The sequence below is a fragment of the Macrobrachium nipponense genome, chromosome 12 (genome assembly GCF_015104395.2).
Source record: "Macrobrachium nipponense isolate FS-2020 chromosome 12, ASM1510439v2, whole genome shotgun sequence".
NCBI lineage: Eukaryota > Metazoa > Arthropoda > Malacostraca > Decapoda > Palaemonidae > Macrobrachium > Macrobrachium nipponense.
This window is the reverse complement of record NC_087205.1, coordinates 67,451,349-67,478,848: the sequence shown is the minus strand read 5'-3', so window position 1 is coordinate 67,478,848 and position 27,500 is coordinate 67,451,349. Positions and strand designations below refer to the sequence as shown.

Genomic DNA, 27,500 nt, shown 5'->3' with positions numbered 1-27,500 from the left:
CCGTGGCAGAAAGTTTCATGGGCCGCGGCGGAGAGTTTCATGGGTCGTGGCTGAGAGTTTCATATAGCATTGTACGCTGTACAGAAAACTCGATGGCGATCATTCAGGTGTATTTTCCTTTCGACAGGTGCGTTGGATGAGCTCGCAAGGAGCTTCTTATGCAAGCGAAGGGGTGAGGCGAAGAGCGTCAGTCACCCTGAGAGGGAAATGCCTAAGAAATGTGAGGCCAGAAACATGAGACTTCTCAAGCCTGATGTTGCTGCTCTGGGCAGAGAGAGGATCACTGCGCCGCCGCTATTGATTTCTCATCACCAGAGGTCAACAGTTTTCACACAGATCGTATCTCTTGTCGACATTTATGACTCATTACGAACTTTTGCCGCCATTGTTCAATATGAACGAGTCGCTCAACTTCTTCCCTTTATGGAAAAGTTATTAATATCATTTGAGGATCTTATTTGATTTCAATGGCGCAAATAAATGAAAAAATCTTTTATGTGAAATGTAACAGCATAAAAAAATAATGTTTCTTATAAACTATATGGAGCCATATTCTGCTAAAAGCAGGAAAAAATGATGTCACACTAGGAAATGTAGCGTGTATTTGCGAACATATTAAGTATTTGAAATATCCCACATTTAATAGACGAGGATTTTAAGATACAAAAACAGTAATTATTTTTCACAAATGACCAACGTTCCTCTGGCTGCCGTGAAGGCAAAGAAAAGTAGTAGTGATAAGACCACCCAAAAAGGACAAAAGCGTCAAAATTCAAAAGTTTGTGTATAAAGAGATCATAGTACTGGTAATCTTCTTAGGAACGAAGATATGGTAATTCAGTTGTATTCCGCATAGGAAATAAACGCTCCAAGAAGAGGTCCATTGGAGGACGAAACTGTTGGGCATTTTCTGAGACATACCATTTTTATTTTCTTATGTGGAATACAACTGAATAGAGATCATTTACAGGAAAAATTTTCATATGTTTCATTCTTAAACCTTATCCGTCGTCCGTGTGTCTCTTCATCATATGATGATGGATAGCGTTGCTTCCTCAACCGCATGACCGTCATCAGACGCGAGGAGGAGTCGAATTCCCTCCACTTAGACAAGCAACCGAGTGCTCCTTCTCACCCTCTCTACCTCGTCCTCGAAATTACATCACATTTGAACGTAACACAATGTCTTCCTTCATATCGTGTCTCCAGCATATTACGTTATAAGTGCACAATTTCCTGCTACAGTTTTCACGCAGAAACTTGTTTGTTTGTTTGGTGTTTTTACGTTGCATGGAACCAGTGGTTATTCAGCGACGGGACCAACGGCTTTACGTGACTTCTGAACCAAGTCGAGAGTGAACTTCTATCACCAGAAATACACATCTCTCACACCTCAGTGGAATACCAGAGAATCGAACTCGCGGCCACCGAGGTGGCAGGTCAAGACCATACCAATCATCGCAACTTACATAACAACTCGTAACCTCTCACTAACAACTTATTGGTATGAGGAGTTAATCGACGTGGACTATAACAATTAGATATAAGATAATGTAGAATAATTTTGAAGAATATCTCCATGAAAATCATATGCCCAATTTCTCTTGGGATTAATATGAAACCTTGTTTTATATAACTAGTACACCATGTTATATTGCAATGTTCCAAGAATAGCCATATGGAATTTGAAACTCAATGAGTAATTTGATCTGCGACCTACTTCCAGAAACATCTTCTGTCTCCTTCTAAGATGATTAAAAGTAGTTTGATAACTACCAAGATTCGACTAAACAGTTTTTAATTGCATCTCGAAGTTCACCTTATTTTTATTTGAACTCGGCGATGCCATTAGACCAATTATCAGCTTTGTTGAGTTTTGTACTTATAAGTCATCGAAATAGCTAGTTAAAACTCTTTAATATTTATTAGGAAGTATTCCCAACTCTAAAATCAAATACAATGGCGATCTAATAAAAACCTAAATAGCATTAATATTAATTTCAAGTTCAAAATTTAATTTTAATTTTTAGGTCATAGCTTTCTATTTAAATGTACCATTAGATAACCTGTGTGATTAACCTTTGTCTAATTGTACGACGTCATTTGGGATTTTTTTTACTTCTCATGAAATATTTTACGCACAAAAATTCCGAATGGCAATGGGAAACACTCTTTCAAGTGTTCTATATACGGAATTTTTTAAACAATAAATTTCTGCCTACCTGTCACGTGGTATAAATACGTAGATGACATCTTTTGCATGTGGCATTTAATGGAAAATGTACGTACATTTCTTTTATGAATGAACAGTCTGGTACCTTCCAATCATTCTACTTAGGAGGAAGAAAAAGGTCCTTGTCTCTCTTTTAGTTTTCAGTAAAACAAAACTATTGAATTGCTATTTGTCTGTTCATCCGCACTTTTTCTGTCTGCCCTCATATCTTAAAAACTTCTGAGGCAGAGGGCTGCAAATGGGTATGTTGATCATCCACACTCCAATCATCAAGCATTACAAATTGCAGCCCTCTAGCCTCAGTAGTTTTGATTTTACTTAAGGTTAAAGTTAACTATGATTGTGCGCATGGGACCGCTAGAGGTTCCAATACAGGCCACCACAGGTCCATGGCTGAGAGTTTCATACAGCATTATAGGCTGTGCAGAAAACTCGATTTCTTCGGCCCATTGTTTACTTGTTTTATTATATAGGAAGCCTATGAATGTAATCCCTATAAGCAAAATGATCCAAATCATAGTGGTACAGTAAAGAAGGCTACTATTTTATACTGTAACAACAGTTCTCGTTGATGTTGACAAACTTTACTTTGGAGAAACCGTAATGGAACGGAATATAGAATTAGGCCAAAGGCCAAGCACTGGGACCTACGACGTCGTTCAGCGCTGAAACGAAGCGAAAATTGGAAGTGGAAAGGCTTGAAATGTCATAAGAAGAAACCGTCGCAGTTGCAATACGAAATAATTGTGAGGAGAGTGTGGACAGCTAGGTGGAAGAGAGAGAAGATGAATGGAAGAACGTAAAAGGAATGAAAGGGGTTGCAGCTAGATGCCGAAGGTGCGCTGCAAAAACCTCTAGTAATGCCTACAATGCACCGCGTGAGGCACACTGACGGCACTAACCCAGATACATATGTAAATGTAATAGCCACAATGCCCTCTTAACTTCTCAAATTCCTTCCTTTTTTTGTGGTTACGCTTGGGGCAAAGAATTTGAGAAGAGGGCATTATGGTTATTAAACACACACACACACACACACACACACACACACACACAGACACACACACACACACACACATATATATATATATATATATATATATATGTATGTATGTATGTATATATACGTATATGTATATATGTATATACAGGGTGTCCATAAAGTCCCAGTTCCATTACAAGCAACAAATACTTGTAATGGTACCGGGAACTTATGGACACCTATATATATATATATATATATATATTATATAATATATATATGATATATATAGAATATATATATATATATATATATATATATTATATATAGATATATATATATATATATATATATATATCTATATATTATATATATATCTATATATATATATGTATGTATGTATGTATATTGTTGGATACGTATGTAAACGCTACATTATGATATAAAACTGAGAGTACTTACTTCGGATACATAACTTTTAATTGTAATAGTTGCTAAAACATACCTGAAAGAAAAGAAGAAACCATTATGAATAACCTTACTATTCTGTATTTTTTTTTAAACTGTATGAGACATAAGCATCATTTTCAACCCAGCTGAGGCACTAGTTACGGGCGTTTGTGGAGTACCTTCAGCTCATATCTACGCCCACTATTTGAGCTTTCCTTTCTTTGATCTCATTGTTCAACTTCTCTAACTATTACGTCTTAGTACAACTGTGGATGTTCTCTCAGTTTCACCTTTAAATCTTCATCTCAATTGTCATTGTGAGTACATTAATGTGTACGTGTGTTCATGGTGGAAGCATATGCTTTTTTGCATAAATTTTTTTTTTTCTTTCATTGTCATTATTCATTTAGTCCCTAAGCTTGGCCAATGGCCTAGACCTGGTGCACCATTTCATTGGAATCCTTCGGGGCAGCCCTACGAGAGCCTTAATCAGCTCAGTGGTCAGGTTAAACTATTTCAATAATAATAAAATAATAATAATAATAATAATAATAATAATAATAATAATAATAATAATAATAAAAGTCCAATCCTTTCTTCTCCTCCTTTCACTGCCTAAAGCGCTGAATGGCTAAAAAAGAAGAAAAAAAAGGCTAAAAGTGTCAGAGTACTTGGTTTTATAGTCTACATTTCATGATTAATTCATCCTTTCTAATCAACTGAAAAGAATTCTCCCCCTCCCCCTCCCCCCCATCTCTCTCTCTCTCTCTCTCTCTCTCTCCTCTCTCTCTCTCTCTCTCCCTCCGAGATGACAATACAGAGACAGCATACAAAAATTTCATGTCTTTACTCGGTCTTTTTCTGAACCCATTTCTATTTTTTATCAGTTTAGCTCACATTTAAATTTGGAAGTAAGAATTGATTGAGTAATCTCAATACTAAATACTCCGACAAATTCATGGACTCATATCCTGACGTAATAAAAAGGTACTAAATTTAGATTTTGGGTGCACCTTACCAAATAAAAGCTTGATCATTTCAAGCCATCTTTTTAAATAAATGTTTCATATCTACTTTGTCAGCGTGGTCACCTTACCTTACCTTACCTTACATCTTGTTCGGGTTGCCCCAGGTCCCTCAGTGTGAGGCACCTCTAATGTCTACCAGAGAGTTGCTAGTGCATCTTCCGGTATATTTTGCATCTTCCAATCTTGGATGGTCTGGGATGCAGCTTAGATATTTGTCGAGCTTATTCTTAAACACATCTTCGCTCACTCCTGATATATTCCACAGATGAGCTGGCAACGCATTGAATAGACGCTGCCTTGTCGATGCTGGTGCGTAGTGGATTAATGTCCTGTGTGCTTTCCTTATTTTTCCTGGTATAGTTTTGGGCACTATTAATCTATCTCTGCTTGCTCTTTCTGATATTTCTAGCTCCATGATGTTTTCGGCAATTCCTTCTATCTGTTTCCATGCATGAATTATCATGTAGCGTTCTCTTCTCCTTTCTAGACTATATAATTTTAAAAATTGTAGTCTTTCCCAGTAGTCTAGATCCTCAACTTCTTCTATTCTAGCTGTAAAGGACCTTTGTACACTCTCTATTTGTGCAATATCCTTTTGATAGTGTGGGTACCATATCATATTGCAATATTCAAGTGGACTACGAACATACGTTTTATAAAGCATAATCATGTATTCAGCTTTTCTTGTTTTGAAGTGCCGTAACAACATTCCCATTTTTGCTTTACATTTTGCCAATAGAATTGGTATTTGATCATTGCATAACATGTTCCTATTCAACATCACACCAAGGTCTTTAACTGCATCCTTATATGTGATTGTCTCATTATTAGGTCCCCTATATGCATATAGCTTTCCTTCTCTATCTCCATAATTTATTGATTCAAATTTATCAGAGTTAAATGTCATCCTATTTACCTCTGCCCAATCATATACTTTGTTAAGGTCTCTTTGTAGCGCGTTCCAATCTTCATCACAAGTAACTTCTCTACTTATTCTTGTGTCATCGGCGAAACTACTCACTAACGATTCCTTAACATTACTGTCTATGTCTGCAATCATAATAACAAACAGCAATGCAACTAGCACCGTACCTAGTGGCACACCGGATATTACCTTAGCTTCATCCGATTTTTCATCGTTTGCAATAACTATCTGTTTTCTGTTGTGTAAAAATTCTTTTAACCATCTTCCTACTTTGTCCACTATATTAGGTTTTCTAATTTTCTTCGCTAATATATTATGATCTACCTTGTCAAAAGCTTTGGCAAAGTCTAGATAAACCACATCTGTTTCTTTTCCGTTTTTCATAATTTTGTATATGTTCTCACGGTGGACTAACAGTTGGGTTTGTGTACTTTTTCCGGGTACAAAACCATGTTGTCCTATATTAAACTTGTCCCTACACTTTGTCTTAATAATATTGCAAGGGGCTTTGCGATAGAATGAACTGCTTTCTTTAACAAAATAGCAGGAACACTATCAGGCCCAGCAGCAGCTCCATTTTTAATTTCATTAATAGCCTGCACAATATCGGCTTCATTAATATCTATGTCTGATAAATATTCACTATTTCCATCCCTTATTTCTGTATCATTATCTTCATTATCAATTCTAGGGGTAAATTCTCTCTTATATCTTTCTGCCAATATGTTGCATATTTCCTTTTTTCATTCGTTAACCTTCCTTCAATTCTTAGAGGGCCTATTTCTATTCTTCTTTTATTCATCTTTTTCGCATATGAGTACAACAGTTTAGGGTTTTGCTTGATATTTACTAGGGTTTTTTCTTCCAAGTCCCGTTTTTCATTTTCTTTTGATTGTACAATCTTTTGCTCTGCATTTTCTATCTTACTTTTTAGTTCCATCACTTTCCATGCATTTTGTAAGGCCTTTTTTCCACTTTCTGATTTTCTGGAACAAGATCCTTCTGTCTCTTGGTATGCATGACTGATGTTTACTTTTCTTCTTCGGTATATATTTATCCACTATTTTCTCTAATATTTTATATATCTCCGTATTTACCCTTATATCATCACTTACGAAAATGTTATCCAAATCTTTGTTTAATTCTTCATTTATTTCTGGCCATTTTATATTTTTACTGTAGAAATTGTATTTTCCATATCCTTCCCACTTTTTCATCTCTTACTTATCCTCTGTTTTCACTTGCTTTGGAATGGACTGTTAATTCCATGACATTATGGTCTGAAATACTCGCATTATAAACTATTATTTCTTTAATATAATTCACCTCGTTCACAAATACCAGGTTTAAAGTATTTTCTTTTCTTGATGGCAGGTGATTTATTTGTTGAATGTTGTATTCTAGTAGCATATCTAATAGCTTTTCGAATTGCCTCTTATCTTCTGCACTACTATTACTCTCTTTTTTATATGTATAAATACAACCAAAATCTCCTATTCGTTCTTTCCAATCTACGAAAGGAAAGTTAAAGTCTCTGGATAGGAGAATAGTCCAGTCCATGTGATTTCTACATATATCATCCAATTTTTCTATTATTGTGTCAAACTCTTCAGTATTAGGGGGTCTATATATTACTATGTTCATTAATTTTTCAGATTCAAATTCTACCGCTATTAGTTCACATTCTGAGTTACTGTATTTCTCATATATTTTTCCTTGTTTTATGTCTTTCCCATATATTGCGGTTCCCCCTTGATTCCTATTTTTTCTTTGTGATCTATAAGTTTGGAATCCTTTTATTTGATCATCATTACCAGTCTCCTGGGAATACCAGGTTTCACTTATATTCATTATATCTATTTTCTTTTCAATTTGGGTTAGTTCTTCTAAGAACTCTATTTTTCTTTTTGAGTTACTCGTAACTAAACCCTGCGCATTCATCACTATGATGGCTTGCGTGTTATCTCCTTCATTTGATATGGGTAATAATAAGGATTTTCTCATGTCTCTTTCCTGTTCTGGTATGTTCTTTTCTTCCTTTCCAGAAATTCTGACATTAAAAAAATCCTCCTTTTCCAATATATTTTATCTTCCTTCATCATAATTATTCATTTTGTGTATGAATCTGCAATTTTCTCCGTATCTGCACCATCCCCTAGCATCGTATATACAGTATTTGTCTCTTGAGCTGTATCTTGGAGCTGATGCTTGCAAATTCTTTGCTGACACTCCATATCGCGGTGATGGCTTGTTTGTTTCCTTCGCCTCATGTTCTTTGTTCCTCTCTTTATTTATTTCTTTTCTATTTTGGATTTTATTATTTAATTGATTATTTAATTGATTTTTTATTTATGGCTACAGGGTGCATATATTTATATTTTTTGTTGAACTTACATCCTTTTCCTTCTTTTAGGTTTTTGCAGATTTTTGGATGTAGATCTCTGCATTCATCCTCATAGGTATGCACATTTACCATAGATTTCATAATTGTGACATACCTTGGGATGTTTGTAGTAACATCTTTCACCGAATCTGCAATTTCCTCTTTTCAAAAGGGTGCAGACTTTGTCTTTCTTTTCATTGCCATTTCAAAGGAAGATTAAATAATACCTGTCGGAATAGAATTAAGGACTTTTGCCGGTTTCCTCTTCAAAGCATTGAGTTGATGTTTCCCGCAGACACTGGAACATTCATTTAACAGAGACGGATAAAGAATACATAAATGAAAAGCACTCCTATCATTTATTTACCGAGTTCGTTTCGTAAACCATTATGAAGTTCAAACGAGAGAAGTTAAGTGCTAACGAAATAAAAATGTTGATACGTCTTCCCAACATTTTTTCAACATTGTTGAAATGCCCTGCGCAAGAACCAAAATTTTCTTTCATCAGTAAAATGGCCTCGAGGTGAATCCAGTGAAGGATCCAAGATTTTGAAGAATCCTGCCTCCATTTATATGTCTAGCCAATCCAATCAGGACAATAACAAAGTATCTAATGAAATATCCGGATTAAAGTCAGTCATGCATACTGTCCATTTCACAAATAGTAATGAAAAAGAAACGAAGATAAAAATGGGAAATACAAGAGACTTGGGGGAATACAACACAGGATCCGGATGAGCTTCGAACAGATATCCAGCAAATGGCTTATAAGATTAGTGGACCCGTAAATTTAATGAGTCCGACAGGCCCGTATCAAACCATGGCAATTAGCTTAATTTTCCAGCATCGGTTTTCGGATCCTTTACCATTGGTTATTGCTGCAGAATTTGGACGATGTATCTAATAATGGCCAACCTTGTCAAAACGAAGCTACCTTCTTATTGGCGCTTGTGCTCAATAACCATTGGTGAGCTCACGCTCTGGCCATGATCTTCCAGTCGTTACTACAATCACAAGAAAGCAGAAATAAAATAAACCAAATTGAGCAATAACGTTATTTTAAAAAGGCAGCCGAGTTATCGGAGGTGCCTCACCATTTCTAAAATGTTTTGCTTTCTTATTCTTATCTTTATTGATTTTCCCAGAGGTATTTCTTTATGCATAGATAATGTTCTTGGTACAACTGCTTTCATTTTTCGTTTGTGTTTTTTTATTACGTTGTAAGGTATTTATTAGAAACCTAGTGATCCTCTGCTGCACGTAAATTAACACTCCTATATAGATGTGATTACACCTTAAGATTTTAGAGGAAAACAAAGTAGTCAATGTAAACGAAGAGTAAGTACACCAAGTACCTCACAATTCAGTTACCTGGTTCTCTTATTTAAACAAAAGACCCAGGATAAATCTGGATATCTCATGCAGAATTCGACAAATTCAGGGAGCTTCCTTGAAAAAGTGAATGACACATTCAGAGAACTTGCTTGAAAAAGTGAATGACAAATTCAGAGAGCTTGATTGCAAGAATAAATGACAAATCCAGGGAGCTTTCTTGAAAGACTGAATGAGCATACGAAAGAACACTCCATCATTTGCTCCAGAGTAAAGTTCATGACTGTAGAAGAGACGTGATTACATTAGTTGGGTCCTGAAAGAACGACACTGCAGGGAAATTTTTGTCACTGCTTAAAATATCCTGGCTTCCCCTTCTGCGACTTCTGAGGGTTCTTGACGTTGCTGTCGTTACTTATTTTATTTAATAAATTATAACAATTTACAGTTTTACTTGGGTTTGTTTGGAATGGATTAATATGCGCGACTGAAATGGGACATCATAAAACTGATTAAAATATTGTTTGTAATCGTTAGTGACCATAAGTGTACCTCGTTTTCAGTCGAAGCCAAAAAATAAAAATAATAAATGATGCATCTGGTAAATACGTTTTGTTGATCATGGCCTCTGCAAATAGATGCTTTATTTCCATTCTATCCTGGAAGGTTAAAGGTGATATTCTGGCTGAATGACTGCCAGAGTAAAGAAAGGGGAGGGATGAGCTGTGCGCAAAACAAAGTTAAACGAGAACATAATAATTGTAAAATAAGGCGACTGACAAATGTACGTACGTTTCAGTACGCGCGTGCGTTTGTTTGTGTGTGTGTGTGTTTTTTTTTACTTTTTTGAGAGAGAGAGAGAGAGAGAGAGAGAGAGAGAGAGAGAGAGAGCCTTAAGACTGTTTATAAAAGGTGGGTATAAAGAAAACTTTGCGAAAGTAATTCACAGAAAAATCAGAAACAGAAAAGTTGACAGGTAACAAGAAACGGCACAAATAAACAGAAATTCATGCAGCAATGGAAATTACCTCTCAGAAAGCTGTGTTTCCACCAGACTCTCTCTCTCTCTCTCTCTCTCTCTCTCTCTCTCTTTCTCTCTCACTCTTTCAGGGGAAAAGTATGAAGAAGGAGTAAGAGAGGTTTCTTACAGATATTACAGACTTAGCTAGAGCCGGGAATAAAAGACAAGACTGTGGTGCATGTGTGAAGAGCTTAATTCTTTGATCCCTTTGAGGAGAAGAGCGAAGAGAAAAATCCAAAGGAGATCGGCGCATTAAGTAGGTGGATTCGTTCTCCCTTGAAGATTACTTTGCCCAGACGAAGAAGAAATGTCTCCGCTGTGATCAGGCATCATTTTCCAGAGAAAAGAACCCTCCCAAGGCTGCTACGTATAACCTGTGACAGCCTGGAATAATGAATGATCAAAAGAGAAATAGCTACGTGAAAATATCTGCGTTAATTCTATCATCTAAAAACCCATGGCTTAAAAGATATGAACGACTATATAGAAAATAAAGGCCATCTGCCACGTAGCAGGCGACATGAGTGAAAATACTGCAAAAAAAGTTATTCTGAAAGAAGACTGGATACTGAAACAATAAACACAATAGCTCGTGGAGTAAAGTCAGATGGGAATACTGAAAAAACTGCATCGCATAACACTGGAAGATTCATTGCTCATGACGGTTGTGCAGAGGATCCCGTCTATTTTGTAAATGTCCACTCAGTCAATTGAGGGCAAGACAGGACAGAAAAGTGCAATTCCAATAGTTTCAAAAGAAAAGGATATTAACGCTAAATACTACCGAAACAACATGAAGAGTGTGTATAATGCTGATCTAGGGAAAGAGGATCAGGATACTAATACCACAGGCTTCGGTCTATTTCATTTTAAAGGGTATGTGTCTACAACAGCGAAGGGTGCAGTTATTCCAGTGAAGGTCTTGAAGGATACCAGTAGCACATAAATTTTGATTTTGAAGGATGACTTACCAGAGACGGAACATAAGATAACTGATGAGCGCGCTCCTATCAGGTGTAAGTGGTCCTATTCTTTAATATGAGCACTGGTATAGTTCATAGTGTTAATCATATTCCAAGCACTGGTATAGGCCACAATGTTAATCACATTCCATAATCTCGTCGTTCATGTAAACGAATTAATCGATGGCAAGTCATGTGCCCTATGTGTCACTGGAGCGATCTGTCACCTGTTTTCCATCCACAAACCACATCAACTACCTGCCTGTCGCTCATTTCCCATCTGAGGCGCCCAATCAAAACAGGTCAATTTCAGAGAATAAAGTCAGCCTCACTCAGAATCCTGTGTCTTTCCCTTATACTGGGGACCTCCCAAAATGACTGAAAGACAACCATGGTATTTTCATAAATACCCAGATAATTAATGGAGTCATTACAGCCATGCCTTACGAACTATATACAGTGTTTAAATTCTCACTTTGTTCTCTCTTAAGAACTCAAGATTTGTCCTTCACTAGCTTGGTATTCACAATGAACTGACTCAATACATCCATACTTAGTATTACAAAAAGATATTGACTAATTATGGTGCCCCAGTTTTAGTTTTGTTCCCTAAGGACATGAAGATAAGCTTCCAGCATAAATTGTTTAAGGAAAAACACCTGGTATGTCTGCAGGCCGTTAACCAAACATGTATGCGATCAACCTCCCACTACCTCCATTCTCAACAGTAAGACAGTCTGCATGGGTCCAGAGGTTGAACAAACAATTCTTCCTCCGCAACAGGATGACTTCCACAAAGAAGGCAGACTATGTGTTCAAGTCAATCCCAGATGTCATTTCCCCCTGGATACACATTGGCCTTCGACATATTAGACATTCTACCGGGGGACACAAGACCAAAGGCAGCCCAGAATGTGATGCCAAAGGGACATCAAGAAGGTCAAGCTCACAAGAGATATGTCTCCATCGCCTCCCAAACGCAAAGGGCATATTGGTGGCAGACCTCCTGAAGGAAACAGATGTTTCAGTCAGTCACAGCGCAGTCAGGTGACTTATTCGTCTTTAGAGCTACCTGTCACCCATTTTTCCTCCACCAGTTCTCTGTCTGCCTGCTTGCCCTATCAAGATGGTCAGTGTTGTAGGATGATGTCAACCTCATCCCGGACTCTTGTATGTCTTTCACAAACAAGGTAGTAGGTAGCCGGCATGGAGAGTTGGAAGGAACGTTGCATAAAAATAGAACTACAGGCTACTTTATTTGCCCTATCTAGTAGCCTGTCTGGAAAAATTCAGCTAATTTGATCTGCTAAGTACCTCATAGGAGGCTAGCTGTAAACTTGTCTTGCCTCCCTACTTGCCTTGACTGATGGTGCTGAATGGTGCATATTTTCTGCTAAGTTTATCCAATTCAGCCCGTAATGGTGGACAAAGTGAACACTCATTAGCGTCATCTAAACCAAAGACTGGAATCTTTTTGCGTGCAGGAAGAATAGCTATTCAGAACATCCGAAACCGACGACACTATATCTAAATCGGTAAAATCCAAACTTGCATAAAAAAAAGTCATAGCAGGTATATAGCATAACATATTCTGGCACCAGATTGTTCCTTAATGACGTTTTTGTAAATGAATAGTTCTCAGTTTTGACACAGACTATCCTTAGAGTAAATAAACTACAGATTATTGAGGTCTAATGATTCGAAAGCTGTCAAGTATTGTCCAACGAGCATAGTGTTCTAAATAATAAAGGTGTTTATGAACTGGATAATAAGAATACCACTTATTATTTCGCATTTAGTCCCTGAAGTAAGAAAATGCGTTTACTTCATTGAACTATTTGACCTAAGTGACAAAATTAACACCTTTTGATTCTATTACAGCATCACAAGAATAAAAAACCCTTCGGTGTGACAGCGCCCCCCTAAGCCATCAATACAGAACTTTTATTTTGCTAGTTTTCCTCAGAGAACTTTTCCATTTCGCCGACAGCCAGGTTTTTCTTCCAAGGGCTCTGGGTTCTTTCACCAACTCCTTCGGCAAGAGCTTCTAAAGGGAAGTGAAACATCCCCAGACAATCATTATCCATTTTAGGTGCCATTAAAATAAAAGTCGACGCCACCCGCCAGGATTTTCCTTATTTCTGAGCAGTTAGTGTTACCTTTCACTGACCACCAGATAGAGAGACGATAAGAGCGCAGTGCTTTGTACTTTATAGGCAAATCCAGCCATTTTTATCATATATTAGTGATTTGAAAATAAAAATAAAAATAAAAAAACAGCTGGTGAATACAAAATTTATCTATTTATGACTAAGGTGCACTCTTGTTTGGTACAGGGAAATGAAAGCTGTGAAATTCGTCGCGTGCAAAAGATGGGATGGCTCCAAAAGGTGTTACCCTTCCATTTTTCAGCAATGCTTTTGGGATAAAGGTGCCAATCCATACCTAGCCCATGCATGTTCAAGGAACTCGTGAGTCAACAGTGCCTGGAATTTCTTCTTGGTCACTCATCCAAGTACAAAGTATGTCTAACATAACGTATACGATTTTTTTTATTTCCATGTTCATTATAGGAAATCCTTTTTTGCTGGGGATTATATATATATATATATATATATATATATATATATATATATATATATATATATATATTTAAAAACATGTACGTAAGACAAAACTGTAAAATATCCAACAAAATGTGTACAATGGAGACAGACAAGAATATTGCATGGAAATTGCATTTGCAGACGGGGGAGAGATTTCATAAAATGCAGGTGACATGATATCTGTCCATGTTCGCTGTCCTTTTTTCTTTCCTCTTTTTCTTTTTCTTTTTTTTTGAGGGCGGGAGGGAAGACATACTAGCAGAGGTGAATAAATTTCGCCCTATGATTTAAAGATAATAAAGTAAGATATAAGACGTATCTATTCTGTTAAAGAGGAAAAATATCATATGATTATCTTAATTCACTGGACAGGGGCGTCAGCAGCATCTGATAAAACAAAAAATGGAAAATTCTGTAACATTACGTAATAGGCCACGAGTACAGAATGCAGCAATAAAAGCCAAAATTGATATTATGTTAAGCGAACAAGTAAAACATCAGCAAGAGAGAGAGAGAGAGAGAGAGAGAGAGAGAGAGGAGAGAGAGAGAGAGAGAGAGAGGTACATTTCTATGTTGAAAACAAGATGAAAGGAGAAAAACTGAAAAGAAAACTAGGTACTCATTAAGAGAGGTTCCGGTGAGGTTAATCGATTGAGTAGCCGGAGGCTCCACTGGATATCTCCCACCAATCTAATATTAAGGAAACATTTGGGTATATCTCGCCTCCTGTCTTGGACTTTGCTCCCTATTTTTAACAGATATAACAGTTATTTTAGTCTTACTTTCACTCTACTTCCCTTTCTCCCTAAAACCGTGTCTAAATTATCTCACCGAATGGAGGAAATTTTTCTAATGTTCGAGAAAGCTTTTGAACAAGTTGACAAAAATGTCTTGTGCTCTCCCTCCACCCTTCAGGGAATCATGCAGACATCTCTCTCTCTCTCTCTCTCTCTCTCTCTCTCTCTCTCTCTCTCTCTCTCTCTCTCTCTCTCTCTCTCTCTCTCTCTCTCTCTCTCTCTTCAGACATCTGAAATACAGCCTCCATTAAGGACTTTGTGTTTCTCATTATATCCGGATTTGTAAATCTTTCTACGACAAAGTACTCTACGTACAATTCTTTCTCGCTGTTTATCTTTATACCGAAAGTGTTTCTAAAAACCCATTACTAAAACTTTATCAATCTGTCTGTCCGTAGGTCGGTCTGTCTGTGCGTCTGTCTGTCTGTCTGTCTCGACTACCACAAATCAACAAAGAATGCAAGCCTTCATCCTTGTATTCACACTCTCATGGTTGTTGCCTGGACTATACTAATATCTCTTGCTTAATCTGGTTTTGCAAACACAAATACAAACGTGCATACATACATACACATACATACATACTACATATACATACATACACATACATACATACATATATATACTAATATATATATATATATATATATATGATATATATATATATGTATGTATAAATGTACTATCATATATGTGTATGTATATATTGTATATATAATATATAATTTATATATTATATATATCTACAAACATTAACCTCAAGCTGCCGTTTAATATCCATTTCTCTCGGACAACACTGAAGGGGACCTATTCTATCAAGCTTCCAAAGAAGTTTTTGTTCATTAGGAAGAAGTAAGAGGGGGTAAAAGGAAATACTTAAAGAAGAGATCCCACTTAATAAAATAAAAGAGAAAAAATGAATTAATAGATAAAAAGGTATTAAAATGCAAGGAGAAAAGTATTAGGGATGTAATGCATTGCATCTTCGCTTGAACTTTTGAAGTTGCAATTGCACGACTTCATCTGGGAGGCTGATCCACAGTCCAATGGTGTGAGAATCAAAGGACCTCTGAAACTGAGAAGTACAAAAGCGAGGCAAAACATTTGCTGCATATTGGTACTGCTGTTCAGCAAATCTGGTTGCTCGTGGCAGGTAAAGGGATCAGGGATCAATTGTATATGTGAAAGATCTCTGCTGAAATAAAACTTACGATGGTCTAAGTCATAACTGCTACTATTAGGAAACAAAAACCTGCCAACATAAACCACTCGTTCTTTGGCTGAAGCAGACATCCACACCGGAGGACAGTATTCTACCAGAGGAAGCACAAACGACCTAAAACAGGTTGCACTGATTTTATCAATGTTATAAATACTAGCAAATATATATATATATAATATATATATATATATATATATATATTATATATATATACAGAAAATATTTATGAAAAATGCGTAAATTAACTAAGTCCTTAGGGGTCCCCACTATAACACTGTCAAGTGTCATGCCCATCGGACCAGCCGTTTGAATGACAGACGGATGGACAGACATTACGCCCATTATAGTAAGATATGGGACCTTTCGAACAATACCTAACTTTCGTGCGGTATTTGCTTAAACTTCCATTAGATGTTTCTCAAAGTTACATGCGAGTCAAAAGTTACACCTAGAAGAGTTAAAGCTTCACTCTTTCAGCTAAGTTCTATCCACCTGAAGGGCAGGATGGCGTGGGAAACCTGTACGAGATCTGCTAATCAAGAGTGTTTTCGTTTTAGTGGAGTTCAGTCTCATACCCACCGACTACACCATTCTCTGGTCCGGACCATGTCCCAATTGAGGCCGAGGGCAGCTTCATTTCTCATAAGTAGAGACTTTCCTACACCCACAGTGTTGCATCGTCGGCATACTGGACAATACTATTTTCATCATCGGCATACTGAACAATACTATTTTCCAGACCAACAACCATATTATCACCTGTATACAATGAAAATAACAGCGGACCAAATACAGTACCCTGTGAAACTCCAGACAAAACAGGTCTTGGTTCACTAAAGATCTCCCGTCCTCAGCAACTTGCTGCTGCCTACTTGTAAGGAAATCTTGAATTCATCCTAAAACACATCCATCTACTCCAAGATTGTGATTTACTAAATCGAAAGCAGTACTAAAATCTATTTGAATTACTCTGCACTCAAAACCCCTTTAAGGTTCCTTTGCAAATAGCAAACTGAGTCTAAAAGAGCATTGCAGGTACCTAACTGCTTCATATACGCATATTGTCTATCAGCTAATAATCTTTTAGATCTACATACTTATGTAGTGACTTAAAAATAAGATTTTTATCGACTTTGGAGAACACAGGGAAAATAGAAATTGTAGTTACTGAAGTCTGCAGATATAACACTCTTTGCAACAAGCATTGTATTACTAAGCTTACGCTCATCCACGAAGATACTATATCGGCATAAAAACCTACAGGATCTACTAATCTTGGGAGACAACACAATAGATACTTTCATAAAAAACAAAGGGAAGAAACCGTCTAGATCCTCTCCACCCCAGCTATCAAGGTCCAGAATTTTCTTAACATCCCTGGAGCGAAATGTAAATTTTGCAAGAATAGGTTCAGGATGATCATCTTCAGTTGATTTATAGCTTCAAACGCTCGATGAAGCAGTTCAGCCTTTTCCTTAGGGCCAGTAACCAATCAACCATCATCTGTTAGTAGTGGGGGAATGAAGATGAGCCTGACCCGAAGATAGATACGAATTTGGTCCACCGCAGATGAGGCCGAGTAATTCCTTCAAGTTTCCTCTTTAAGGAATTATTGTCATTTCTATCGGCTGTATAGTACGTTCTATTCGCAGCATGGTGAGAATCAACAAATATGACGTTATTTTCCCTTGAACGATTTTGTCTCCAAGCGTTGAATTTAGTCTTTGTCATGGTAGGTTCGTCTACATGTATCAAGAAACCATGGTTAGTTGTTTGTCCTAAATTTGAGAACCTTTCCAGGGAAATATCTTATTAAAATAGCCATCAACATTTCATTTAACTTCTTCTTGGGATCAAGATCGAATAACTGATAAGTGTCTCGTCACCTGGCGGATTCAGTCCACCGACTGCAATGACTTCAGAGACGAGTGCTTTCACAATTCGGTGGTCATGTATATAATACACACCCACACACACACACACACACACACACACACACACACATATATATATATATATCTATATATCATATATATATATATATATATATATATGCACTCGTCAGGAGTTATGGGGCTGAGGTAGCGACCTTTATACTCTTGTTTTCATCTTAAACTGAACATTACTGATTGAAGGTTGAGGGGACTGTTGGGGTAGAAAGTAATCCACCTTACGACCTTGTGAAAGCGAACCGGCCATATGTTTACCGAGCTCTTCCGCAAATCTTTTGGTATGATGTTTTTAGTCTCATGACCTTCCTTGACCTTATTGCAGACGATTAAAGTAGATAAAAGCCTAATGATATAAACTTGCATATGAGTGAGCGCAGGTACAAGCGACCTCAATAGAAGAAGCCTAAATCGTCCAGCCAATCTCGGAAGTCGAAGCCAGATTCTCTTCCTCTTGAGGAGACATTATAAAAAACCTACTAACACAAGCACAAGCGCAGGAACACGCATACTCACACTCACACACAAACAAACATACTAACATACATTCATACGTAAATATATATAGTCTATATATGTGTGTGTGTATGTGCCCGTATTTGCGTGTTTGCTTTCAACGTTGAACCGTTTCCCCTGAAAGCAGCTGGTTCCAGAAGACCACAAACTTCGGCACAACCGTCACCATCACATTCACACTTCAGCGGATGAATCGTCGATGACTTCCAAAGGCATAAAATTTCCACTTCTTACTATCCCTCCTGTACTTCGCTTCCCCTTTAATATGTACCTTGCATCATCAAATGAAGGATCTCTCTCTCTCTCTCTCTCTCTCTCTCTCTCTCTCTCTCTCTCTCTCCGTTTCTCTCCCTTATCCCCCCCTCGTCTCTCTCTCTCTCTCTCTCTCTCCCCCCGAGTCCTCTTGGTGTAAGTGGTAGAACATTTCCCAGGCGTTTGTTCACCAATAAGGGTTCCTCGGGTTTCCCCTGGCAATGAAAGAATAATGATAACTTAATCGGAAAATGATGCCTCTGCAATTTTGTTGAATGTTCCCCCACCTGCAGTTGAAGAGAGCAAGGGAGAGGAGAGGAAATTTCTCCTTGGAAATATGTCTTAAATATTATTTCTAAGTCCCTGACAAGGCGACCATTCAGTTTCTAGGGTGGTAACCAACAGTGGTTCATCAGATATTCCAGTTTATGGTATTCCTATAGCCCTCCCTTCTTCCTCTCTCTTTTTCAGGAGGACTCTTAATTACTAGCATTTTTTTTTGTATCATCTCCACTGTCCTTTGCATGAATGAAGTTTTTTTATTTTTACAGCAGTTAATATTCTGCGAGACGTATTGAAAACATGTATTTCGTATTCGAGGTCTCTAGTAGGAAATGTAGTGGGAAAACAGCTTCGGACAACACTAAACAGAAAGTTTCGTATGAATTTTCGTACAAACCACCGCAGGTCTCAATACTGGGACTGGATGGAAACAAAATGCTTCAGTTAAGTGTCAGGATTGGTTTGGTCACTTTTGCCCCCTGCTTATAACTGCCCCATCTTGACTCGTTTGTTCGGTGTTTTTTGAAGTGCCAAAGCCATTGGAGAGGACAACGAAACGTTTTTTTCCATTGGAAGTCTGAAAAGAAAGCAAAAACGAACAGTGGAGGTATGGCTTAACTACAAAAGAAGCCTGCCTGCCTTCCAAGTGAAAAATGGGTAGGGAAGTCATGAAGAAACAGGCTCACTAAGGGAATTCCAGACCTCTTGAACGCAACGAAGCAGTGATCCGGGTAGGTGTCAAAACGTCAAGAATCAGAATGATTCCGATTTACCTGTTTGATTACTGCGATCGGCACTTGAACAACGTTTACAATCAGGCACGATTCTATCCCGTCTAGAAAAGTGTAAAAGAAAAAAGAATAAAATGTGATGAATACTAGAGCGGACTAGCCACGCTGATCAGTAACAGGTTAATCCTCGTAAGCTTTATTGATTTAGCAATTTGGAGATGTTTCCATAACAGGAAACAATTATTTAATTGTTATTGAGATTACAGCAGACTTCAAACAGATATAAATTACAATTCCTAGAGTTTTTAAAACGGTATTCCATGGTAGCCACCTCTGCTGTTCTTCTGATCATACATCGAAAACAATAACTTTGACGAGGGCTACAGCAACAGATGAACTGAACAGCGCCTTTGAAATCTTGGAATGAGCAACTGTCCTTGACGGATTTCAAGAAAAAAAAGTTTCAGGTCCAAAAATCTATCATGATCGGAAATATGGCTACAAAGGTCCACTGTATCTTTCAGGTGACCTCGAATATTTGTAGAAGAGCCAAACAGTTCAATTTATTAACCAAAGTTACGGAACCGGGATTCAGTTCACAGAAAATAAAACAGCTACTTAAATGGTCAATAAGCAGCGGTTCTATTTTCTCTGAACTGAATCCAGGCTCTGCAACTTATGTTGATAAATTGAAATGTTTTGAGCTTCTACAAATAGTCGGGGTCAGCTTTTTAGGGGAGAGTCATTTCTTTTGCTTTCAAAATATGTTTCATCATCCTACGGTTCTAAAGTAAAGCATCAACAAAGCCATGAATCTGGAGATTGTTTTATTCGTTGATCTAGTCTTTTATCGAGCAGAACTTCAACAGGCTTTTGGTGCTACACTGTGAGGGATCTTTCCTACAGTGACCCCCAAAGTTTTGAACCGGTATGTATGTATCCACCTTTGCGGTGCGTTTACTACAAGCCCGTTGGGGATGACCGTATAGTATATCATAAAGATAATGACCTCCAAGAAATATTAGTCCTAGATAACGACCCCGGAACTCTGCTGGGGGTCATTATCTAGGAAAGATCCGACTGAAGTACCATGCTGCCCAGAGTTCGCGGTTAAAAAAAAAAAAAAAAAAAAACTTAAACGTAAACCTTAATAACAAAAAGTATAATCAACGAATCCTACCCGCCAACAACATTTCCTTTGCGTATTTGATACCTCATGGTGCATTATAAAATAGGCGTAAAAAAGAGAAACGGGTAATAGGAATATTGAGCTTTACCCATAGTGATATTTCACGACTCATTTGAAAACTTACCAGCTTCTCAGTATATACAAGGTGGGGCAAATCAAATGCCCGAGTTTTGATAGGCTATTAGGAAAAGTAAAACAATACTTACAGAATTATTTGTTGTTTTATTCGATGCCGTTTGTGTGATCACTTTTTGAGGATGGCATCAGGAAGATGGTGGCCATCTGTAGCGATGCACTGTTGAAGGCGATGTCCGAAGTTTTCGGCTGCTCTTCGGCACATCGCAAGGGGTATTGCAGCGATTTCCTCCCGAATTCGCATCTTCAATTCTTCCAAATTGTGTGGCCGACTTCTGAACACTTTCTCCACACAATTTGGAAGAATTGAAGATGCGAATTCGGGAGGAAATCGCTGCAATACCCCTTGAGATGTGCCGAGGAGCAGCCGAAAACTTCGGACATCGCCTTCAGCAGTGCATCGCTACAGATGGCCACCATCTTCTTGATGCCATTTTCAAAAAGTGATCACACAAACGGCATCGAATAAAACAACATATAATTCTGTAAGTATCGTTTTACTTTTCCTAATAGCCTATCAAAACTCGGGCATTTGATTTGCCCCACCCTATACCATGGGGATATCAACGTCAAATCTTGCATCATGATTTCCATTCTATAATTCATCAAATTTAATATTAAAGGAGGTCTATTTTATTTATTATTATTTTGTTTTGTTTTGACTGTATCTCCTCTCTCTCTCTCTCTCTCTCTCTCTCTCTCTCTCTCTCTCTCTCTCTCTCCTCTCTAAGCCAATCTCTCACTCACGCTAGTTCACATAAACTCCACGCACATGGGGTAACCCGTTACGGTTTTCCAAACTATCACAAAAGATCCATTTAACAACATAGTTTATACTAAAGACGATACAGAGGTCACTGGAACATGATCATAAAATATTTGTATTATAACTTTTGGGTATTTTTCAAGATGATAAAAGGTCACTGTGACAACATCATTTTACATGTGTGTTCTCATGTGTTCTTCTCTTGTTACGAGGACAGACCATGTGACACTCTTATGGTGCGTCCACACAGTCGAACAATGTCTGACGGACAAACATTGTTACCACACCATAGGCGAAGCAAGTTTACGTCATAAGCGTTGAAACGACTGAAGTACATTTGGCAACAAACAGTGGTACCAGATGAGGTTGTATACCACTGCTTTGACTCTGCTCACAAGGCAAAGACCGACAGACAATTGTTAATCGGTAACAACGTTTGTCCGTCGGACATTGTTCGACCGTGTGGACGCACCTTTAATACATTAACTGTAGGAGCAGCAAAGATGACGCGATCGAATCCGATGTCTTCAACCAAAAGATGTTTTTCTTTCACTACCTTGACAGAAAAACGCCACACGTCCAGGCTTAGACATCAGAAGTCCTTCAAAATTGTAAAAACAAAGTTTATTATGTTATACATTCCGCATAATCATATCTACAGAAAAATTATGACTATCCCACATCGTTGCAAATGTAGTGATAAAAGAGAAGAGTAAATACTGACAAAAATGCTCTTCTTAGAAGTGTTTTCTCGTCTGTTCCCAAAGTTTGTAAATGTCCTACTTGTACGTTCCCCAGCCTTTGGGGTTTCAGATGTCAACAAGATTTGCACCATCATACGGCATGCAGTTGCTTTTGCATTATCAAAAAGAACCGTCATGATATTAAAGGTCCAAAACGGCCCGATGAATCCACCTGCACTATTGAGGGGCGTCGTAAATGTCACGAGAGCAAAACGCAATGAGCATAAAATAGTGGCTGATGATTTATTCTCCATTTGTAAAGTACTGAAAGAGACTGTGCTCAAATATAATAACATTTACCTCCAAAATATTCTAATTTTATGGCAACCATGATGTGAACCCAATACAATGAGTAGAATCTTGGACATAACTAAATGTTTTCTTTTATATCCAGATATCTGTATTCCGTCTAACTCTTTACTACCGAAGAGCGCATTGTTTTCGAAAGGAATAGTACAATTTTTCCGTTTTATTCGCCTTGCAATAACAAGATATTCAAAAATGATAAATCGGTTTACACTCTCATATAGAAATATCAGCATTTCGGAGCTCATTTTCCAATTGATATGCTTTTACATATTTCCAATCATGTTTAAAGCTCAGGCTCTTGAGCTCTCCCCCCCCCCCCTCCCCCCCACCTAATTTTCCCATTATGAACAAATGCACACGGGTGAACCATCTCTGCGGTGATGAACTGATAACTACATTGGAAAAAGTTGTGACTTTCCATGGCTGGAAATACAACGAATCACTCAATATGTGGGAATATTTTTCGTGCCTAGGTGTCTTCCTTTCTTCAAAAAAAAAAAAAAAAGCAAGCAACGACTGTTTTCATATTCAGATTGGAAGAAAACCTTCCGCTGAACTCTCTGCTGGTGAAGATGACTCAACGTCGCTTTGATTGGTCAGTGACTGATGTTGATAAGTAGCATAGTGATAATCTCCAAAATGTCATTCAAAATTCTCCAGGCCGAATGAAATAATAAACAAGTAAAAAAAATGTAATCGACTTTTCAGTACAGCGTATAATCCAGGCCCCCGTGGTCTCGGTATATATATAAAAAGCTGTATGTACCGCGGCCCATGGAACTTTAACTACGGCAGGTGGTGAACTGTCCTATATCGTTACCAGACGCACGATTATGGCTAATTTTAAACGTAAATAAAAATAAAAACTACTGCGGCAAGAGGGCTGAAATTTGGTGTGTTTGATGATTGGAGGGTGGATGACCACATACCAATTTGCAGCCCTCTAGCCTCGGTAGTTTTAAAGATCTGAGTCCGGCTAGAAAAAGTGCGGACGAACAGACAAAGCCATCTCAATCATTTCCTTTTACAGACAACAAAAAATGAGCTAAGTCATCAAAGAGAAAAGTCTTTTAATGCAGCTGCCATACTGTTCCTACTGATATATAATGCTATACAACTGCTTGAAAAAAGCACTTTGCCAACAGGTGTTCTATCCGTTTCTAACACTTCTGGAACCCTGTCCGTCGACCTGACAACGGATAAACCACAAACGCTGTATGCCCCTAATTTCTCAGAATGGCAAAGATATCCGAGTATTGAAGCAAGAAATGCAACCACTCTCAGACTGAACATCATAAGGAAAGAATATTTCACGAAGGATGTTATACATTTCTTTCGGCTGTCAATGCCAAAATTTACTTTGTTTGGAAAACCCCAATCTTTTATTTCTGATGGAACCCAGTACTGAATTATTGCTGATCACTGTACAGATTGTTAGAGTATTAACTGCTTGTTTATTTATGTTTATTTTGAGTGCCTTATATCACTAGTGATTTGTATTAACTAGGCCATTGGTGTAATTTGCTTTGCTTACATACTTGTATTTACCTTCTGTTCAGACAATGTTTGTGTTCAGAATTTTACTTGCTTCTGTCAAGAAAGAACACACCCGTACCCATTTGGATTTGCAAATAATATTCGTTAAGCAACCTCACGTGTTTCCTTTACCATTCTAACAATCACTAGGTACTGATAGATGCCTTACGTGCATTAACTATTAATGATCATCATCCGAAAAACATTGCACACAAAATGACAAGGAAACAAAGAAAACATTTTCGTTGAGAATCAAGATAAACTTCAAATGTCAGGATTATCCCAGATATATGAAATACATATGAATCTAGGAAATCTCTTGAATTTATAGAGGAAACATCTGTTCGTGGATTTGGTGTTTGGCAGTGATCAGTCAATGGCAGACTGAAGTACAGCAACTCGCTAAAGAAAGCGGTAAAGGGGTTTTATATACTTTATTAGATATCTGGATTGCGGTTTGAAAACGCCTGTGTTCTTTTTCATCTCAGACACAAACTATTTTACAAAATATTCATTACTGCAATAAAAAAAAAAAAAAACTTCCGCGTTTTGGTAGAATATATAAAAATGCATGCACGACAGCATTGTCGGATATGAGGTGTCAAAAGCAAGTTAGATAGAATATCGTTGCAAGCCTATTTTTTTTACCTTAGCCATTAATTACAATGAAAATATGACATCTGGTTACATAATGTATGCATCATTTATATTATTATTAATATTATTATCATTATTAGTCAAGAGGATGAGCCCTATTCATATGGAAAAAGCCCACCAAAGGGGCCATTGACTTGAAATTCAAGCTTCCAAAGAATATTGTGTTCATTAGGAAAAGTAAGACGGAAGAAATCTCGTTTCTTAAAAAAAAAAAAAAAAAAAATAAACCAACGAATTAATAAATACATAAAAGTATATTAAAATGCTAGAAGAATAATATTAGGGTAGTAATGCATTGCATCTTCGCTTGAACGACTTCCTCTGGGAGGATGTTCCACAGCCCAACGATGTCAGGGATAAAAGACCTCTGGAGCTGAGAAGTTCAGCAGAGAGGAACATTGACTGCATATTGATGTTGCTGTTCAGCGAATCTGGTCGCTCTCGGTGAGAAAAGGGAATCAGGGATCAACTGAGAATTTGAAAGGTCTCTGTTAAAACACAATTAATGAAAAATTGACAAACAAGAGATCATCCGTCGATGGTCCAAGTTTTAACTGCAAATACCACCACGAACTTCTAAAAGAGGCAAATCTCTGGCAGAAGCAGACATCCACACCGAAGAGCAGTATTCTAGTAAAGGAAAGACAAATGACATAAAACAGGTTACACTGATTATAAATACATGAAGCCTTTCGTACAATACCTAACTTTCGTGCGACACTTGCTTAAACTTTCATTAGATGTTTTTCAAAAGTAAGATGTGAGTTAAAGGTTACACCTAGAATAACTAAAGCTTCAGACTTTAATGTTATTCTTTATTCTTTCGAACTAAAATTTTTACGAAATATAGTGAAAGTAGCGCCTTCAATTTATCATTAAGCACATTAATGTATAGGTAAATTTACCGTGTTTCAGAAACCAAGTGTCAAACCATTACTTTTGATTTCGTGTTACAGAGAAAAATCCCAAGGTTGGTTACTGCAAACTAACAAGTTCTTTATGTAACTAATCAATACTGTCTAAGACAACTTTCTGAAGTGAATGTAAACAATTTCACGTCTCACAGGCATAAATTTCTAATAAAACGCAAGAGAATTTTGACCCAGTAAGAGAAAAATTCAATCATTTTAATGGGTAACTTTAGCGTAACTGCTTTTATCTAGACAATGGACAAGGGCTTCCATGAGGTTGGCACTGTGACACCAGGTAACTTAGCGAAGAGCACAGTTTTCAAATTAAACATTAAGTTGATTTCTTTGTGCTTCAGTGACTGTTTGTATGCCATTCAAAGGAAACATGGGAGCCTTTGCAAGTATCATTAAATAATCTAGTTCACACAGCATAAATATATGCAGATAACCAAAACAACTGCCCTATTGAATGAGATATTCTACGCATTTACTATTTCATTCTCCACACCCAACATGCTTGTCCCTAACGAAGATTATAGCAACCAAGCTCCCAGTACAATACCCTCTGAGATACTAGGCTAAATAAATCGGCTCTTATTTTAAACACCACCACCGAGAACTCATAAATTAGTCACTTTAAGAGAAAGCCTCTGAAGCTGCGAAGTTTATTCACAAGACCACAATAGGCCTACACATGACAAAGGCACCTTGGAAACCAGTCTGAGCAGGTCTGGACTCATATGATTAGCACATCCATCTTGGCTGTAACTAATCAAATCTTAAAATGCATCACAGGTATCGGTTTCTTGTTCACATAAAGCTTTCAGGAGGAAAATGCCTAGATCTAATGTACCTATATAAGGTTTCTGAGAACGTTTAGAAGCCTTACATTGCATTGGAAAGATGAACATAGACGGTCATCCCTCAACATTATTATATGCACAATTTCCACTCTCTAGTAACCATTGTGCAGGCTGGGGTACCTACGTATATGACGTTTTTGGCTCCCAGCCAAAGATATTGGAACAACTGGATTTGAAAGAGTAACCGATGCACGAAGGGCAAATGCTGAACAATGCACCGTGAAAATAGTTTCAAGAACAAAAAAAAAAACTGATATCAGAAGAAACTAATGAACAATAAACATCTCCATGCATGGGGAGAGAGGAGAGGCGAGGAAAGTAAAGTAATAAAAGAAAACAGATATATTAAAGTAAGATGTTAATTTGAAGCAACAACAGGAAAAGAATCGGCGAAGAGAGCGCTCGTCATAAGGAGACTAAATGAAGAACAGCCACGGGAAGAACCTGGAGAGAAGAGGAGGGTGGAAGGTTATACTGGAATTCCTGACTACGCAAGTCAGTCAGTGCACAAGAGAGTTCAAACGACACCAAGAGATCGGGGGTTTCTGAGAAACGTCGGAAACAACACAAATGAATGAAGTGATCAACCGAGAGTGAAAAGGTGCTTGAGGTCCGTCTCGAGAACAGTGGTCGAGAAAATGTTAACTAAAAGGAAAGAGGACACTTGAATGGCCATGGCAAGGCTACTGAAGGAAGCGAAAAGAGGAGTAATAAAAAAAC

At 37.6% G+C, this 27,500-nt stretch overlaps 1 protein-coding gene across 4 annotated transcripts in view; it reads right to left on the bottom strand.

The window, feature by feature from the left end:
* Positions 1-27,500, bottom strand: part of LOC135224573 (uncharacterized) — a 281,440-nt gene that overhangs the window by 112,528 nt on the left and 141,412 nt on the right. The window contains exon 1 of one of the 4 annotated variants that reach the window (XM_064263701.1): positions 3,678-3,703. The exons of the other annotated variants lie outside the window; for them this stretch is intronic. Coding sequence (XP_064119771.1) covers positions 3,678-3,688 — 11 coding nt within the window. The 5' untranslated portion in view covers positions 3,689-3,703. Of the gene's footprint in view, positions 1-3,677; positions 3,704-27,500 lie in introns of those variants that run through there. 4 annotated transcript variants of the gene reach the window in all.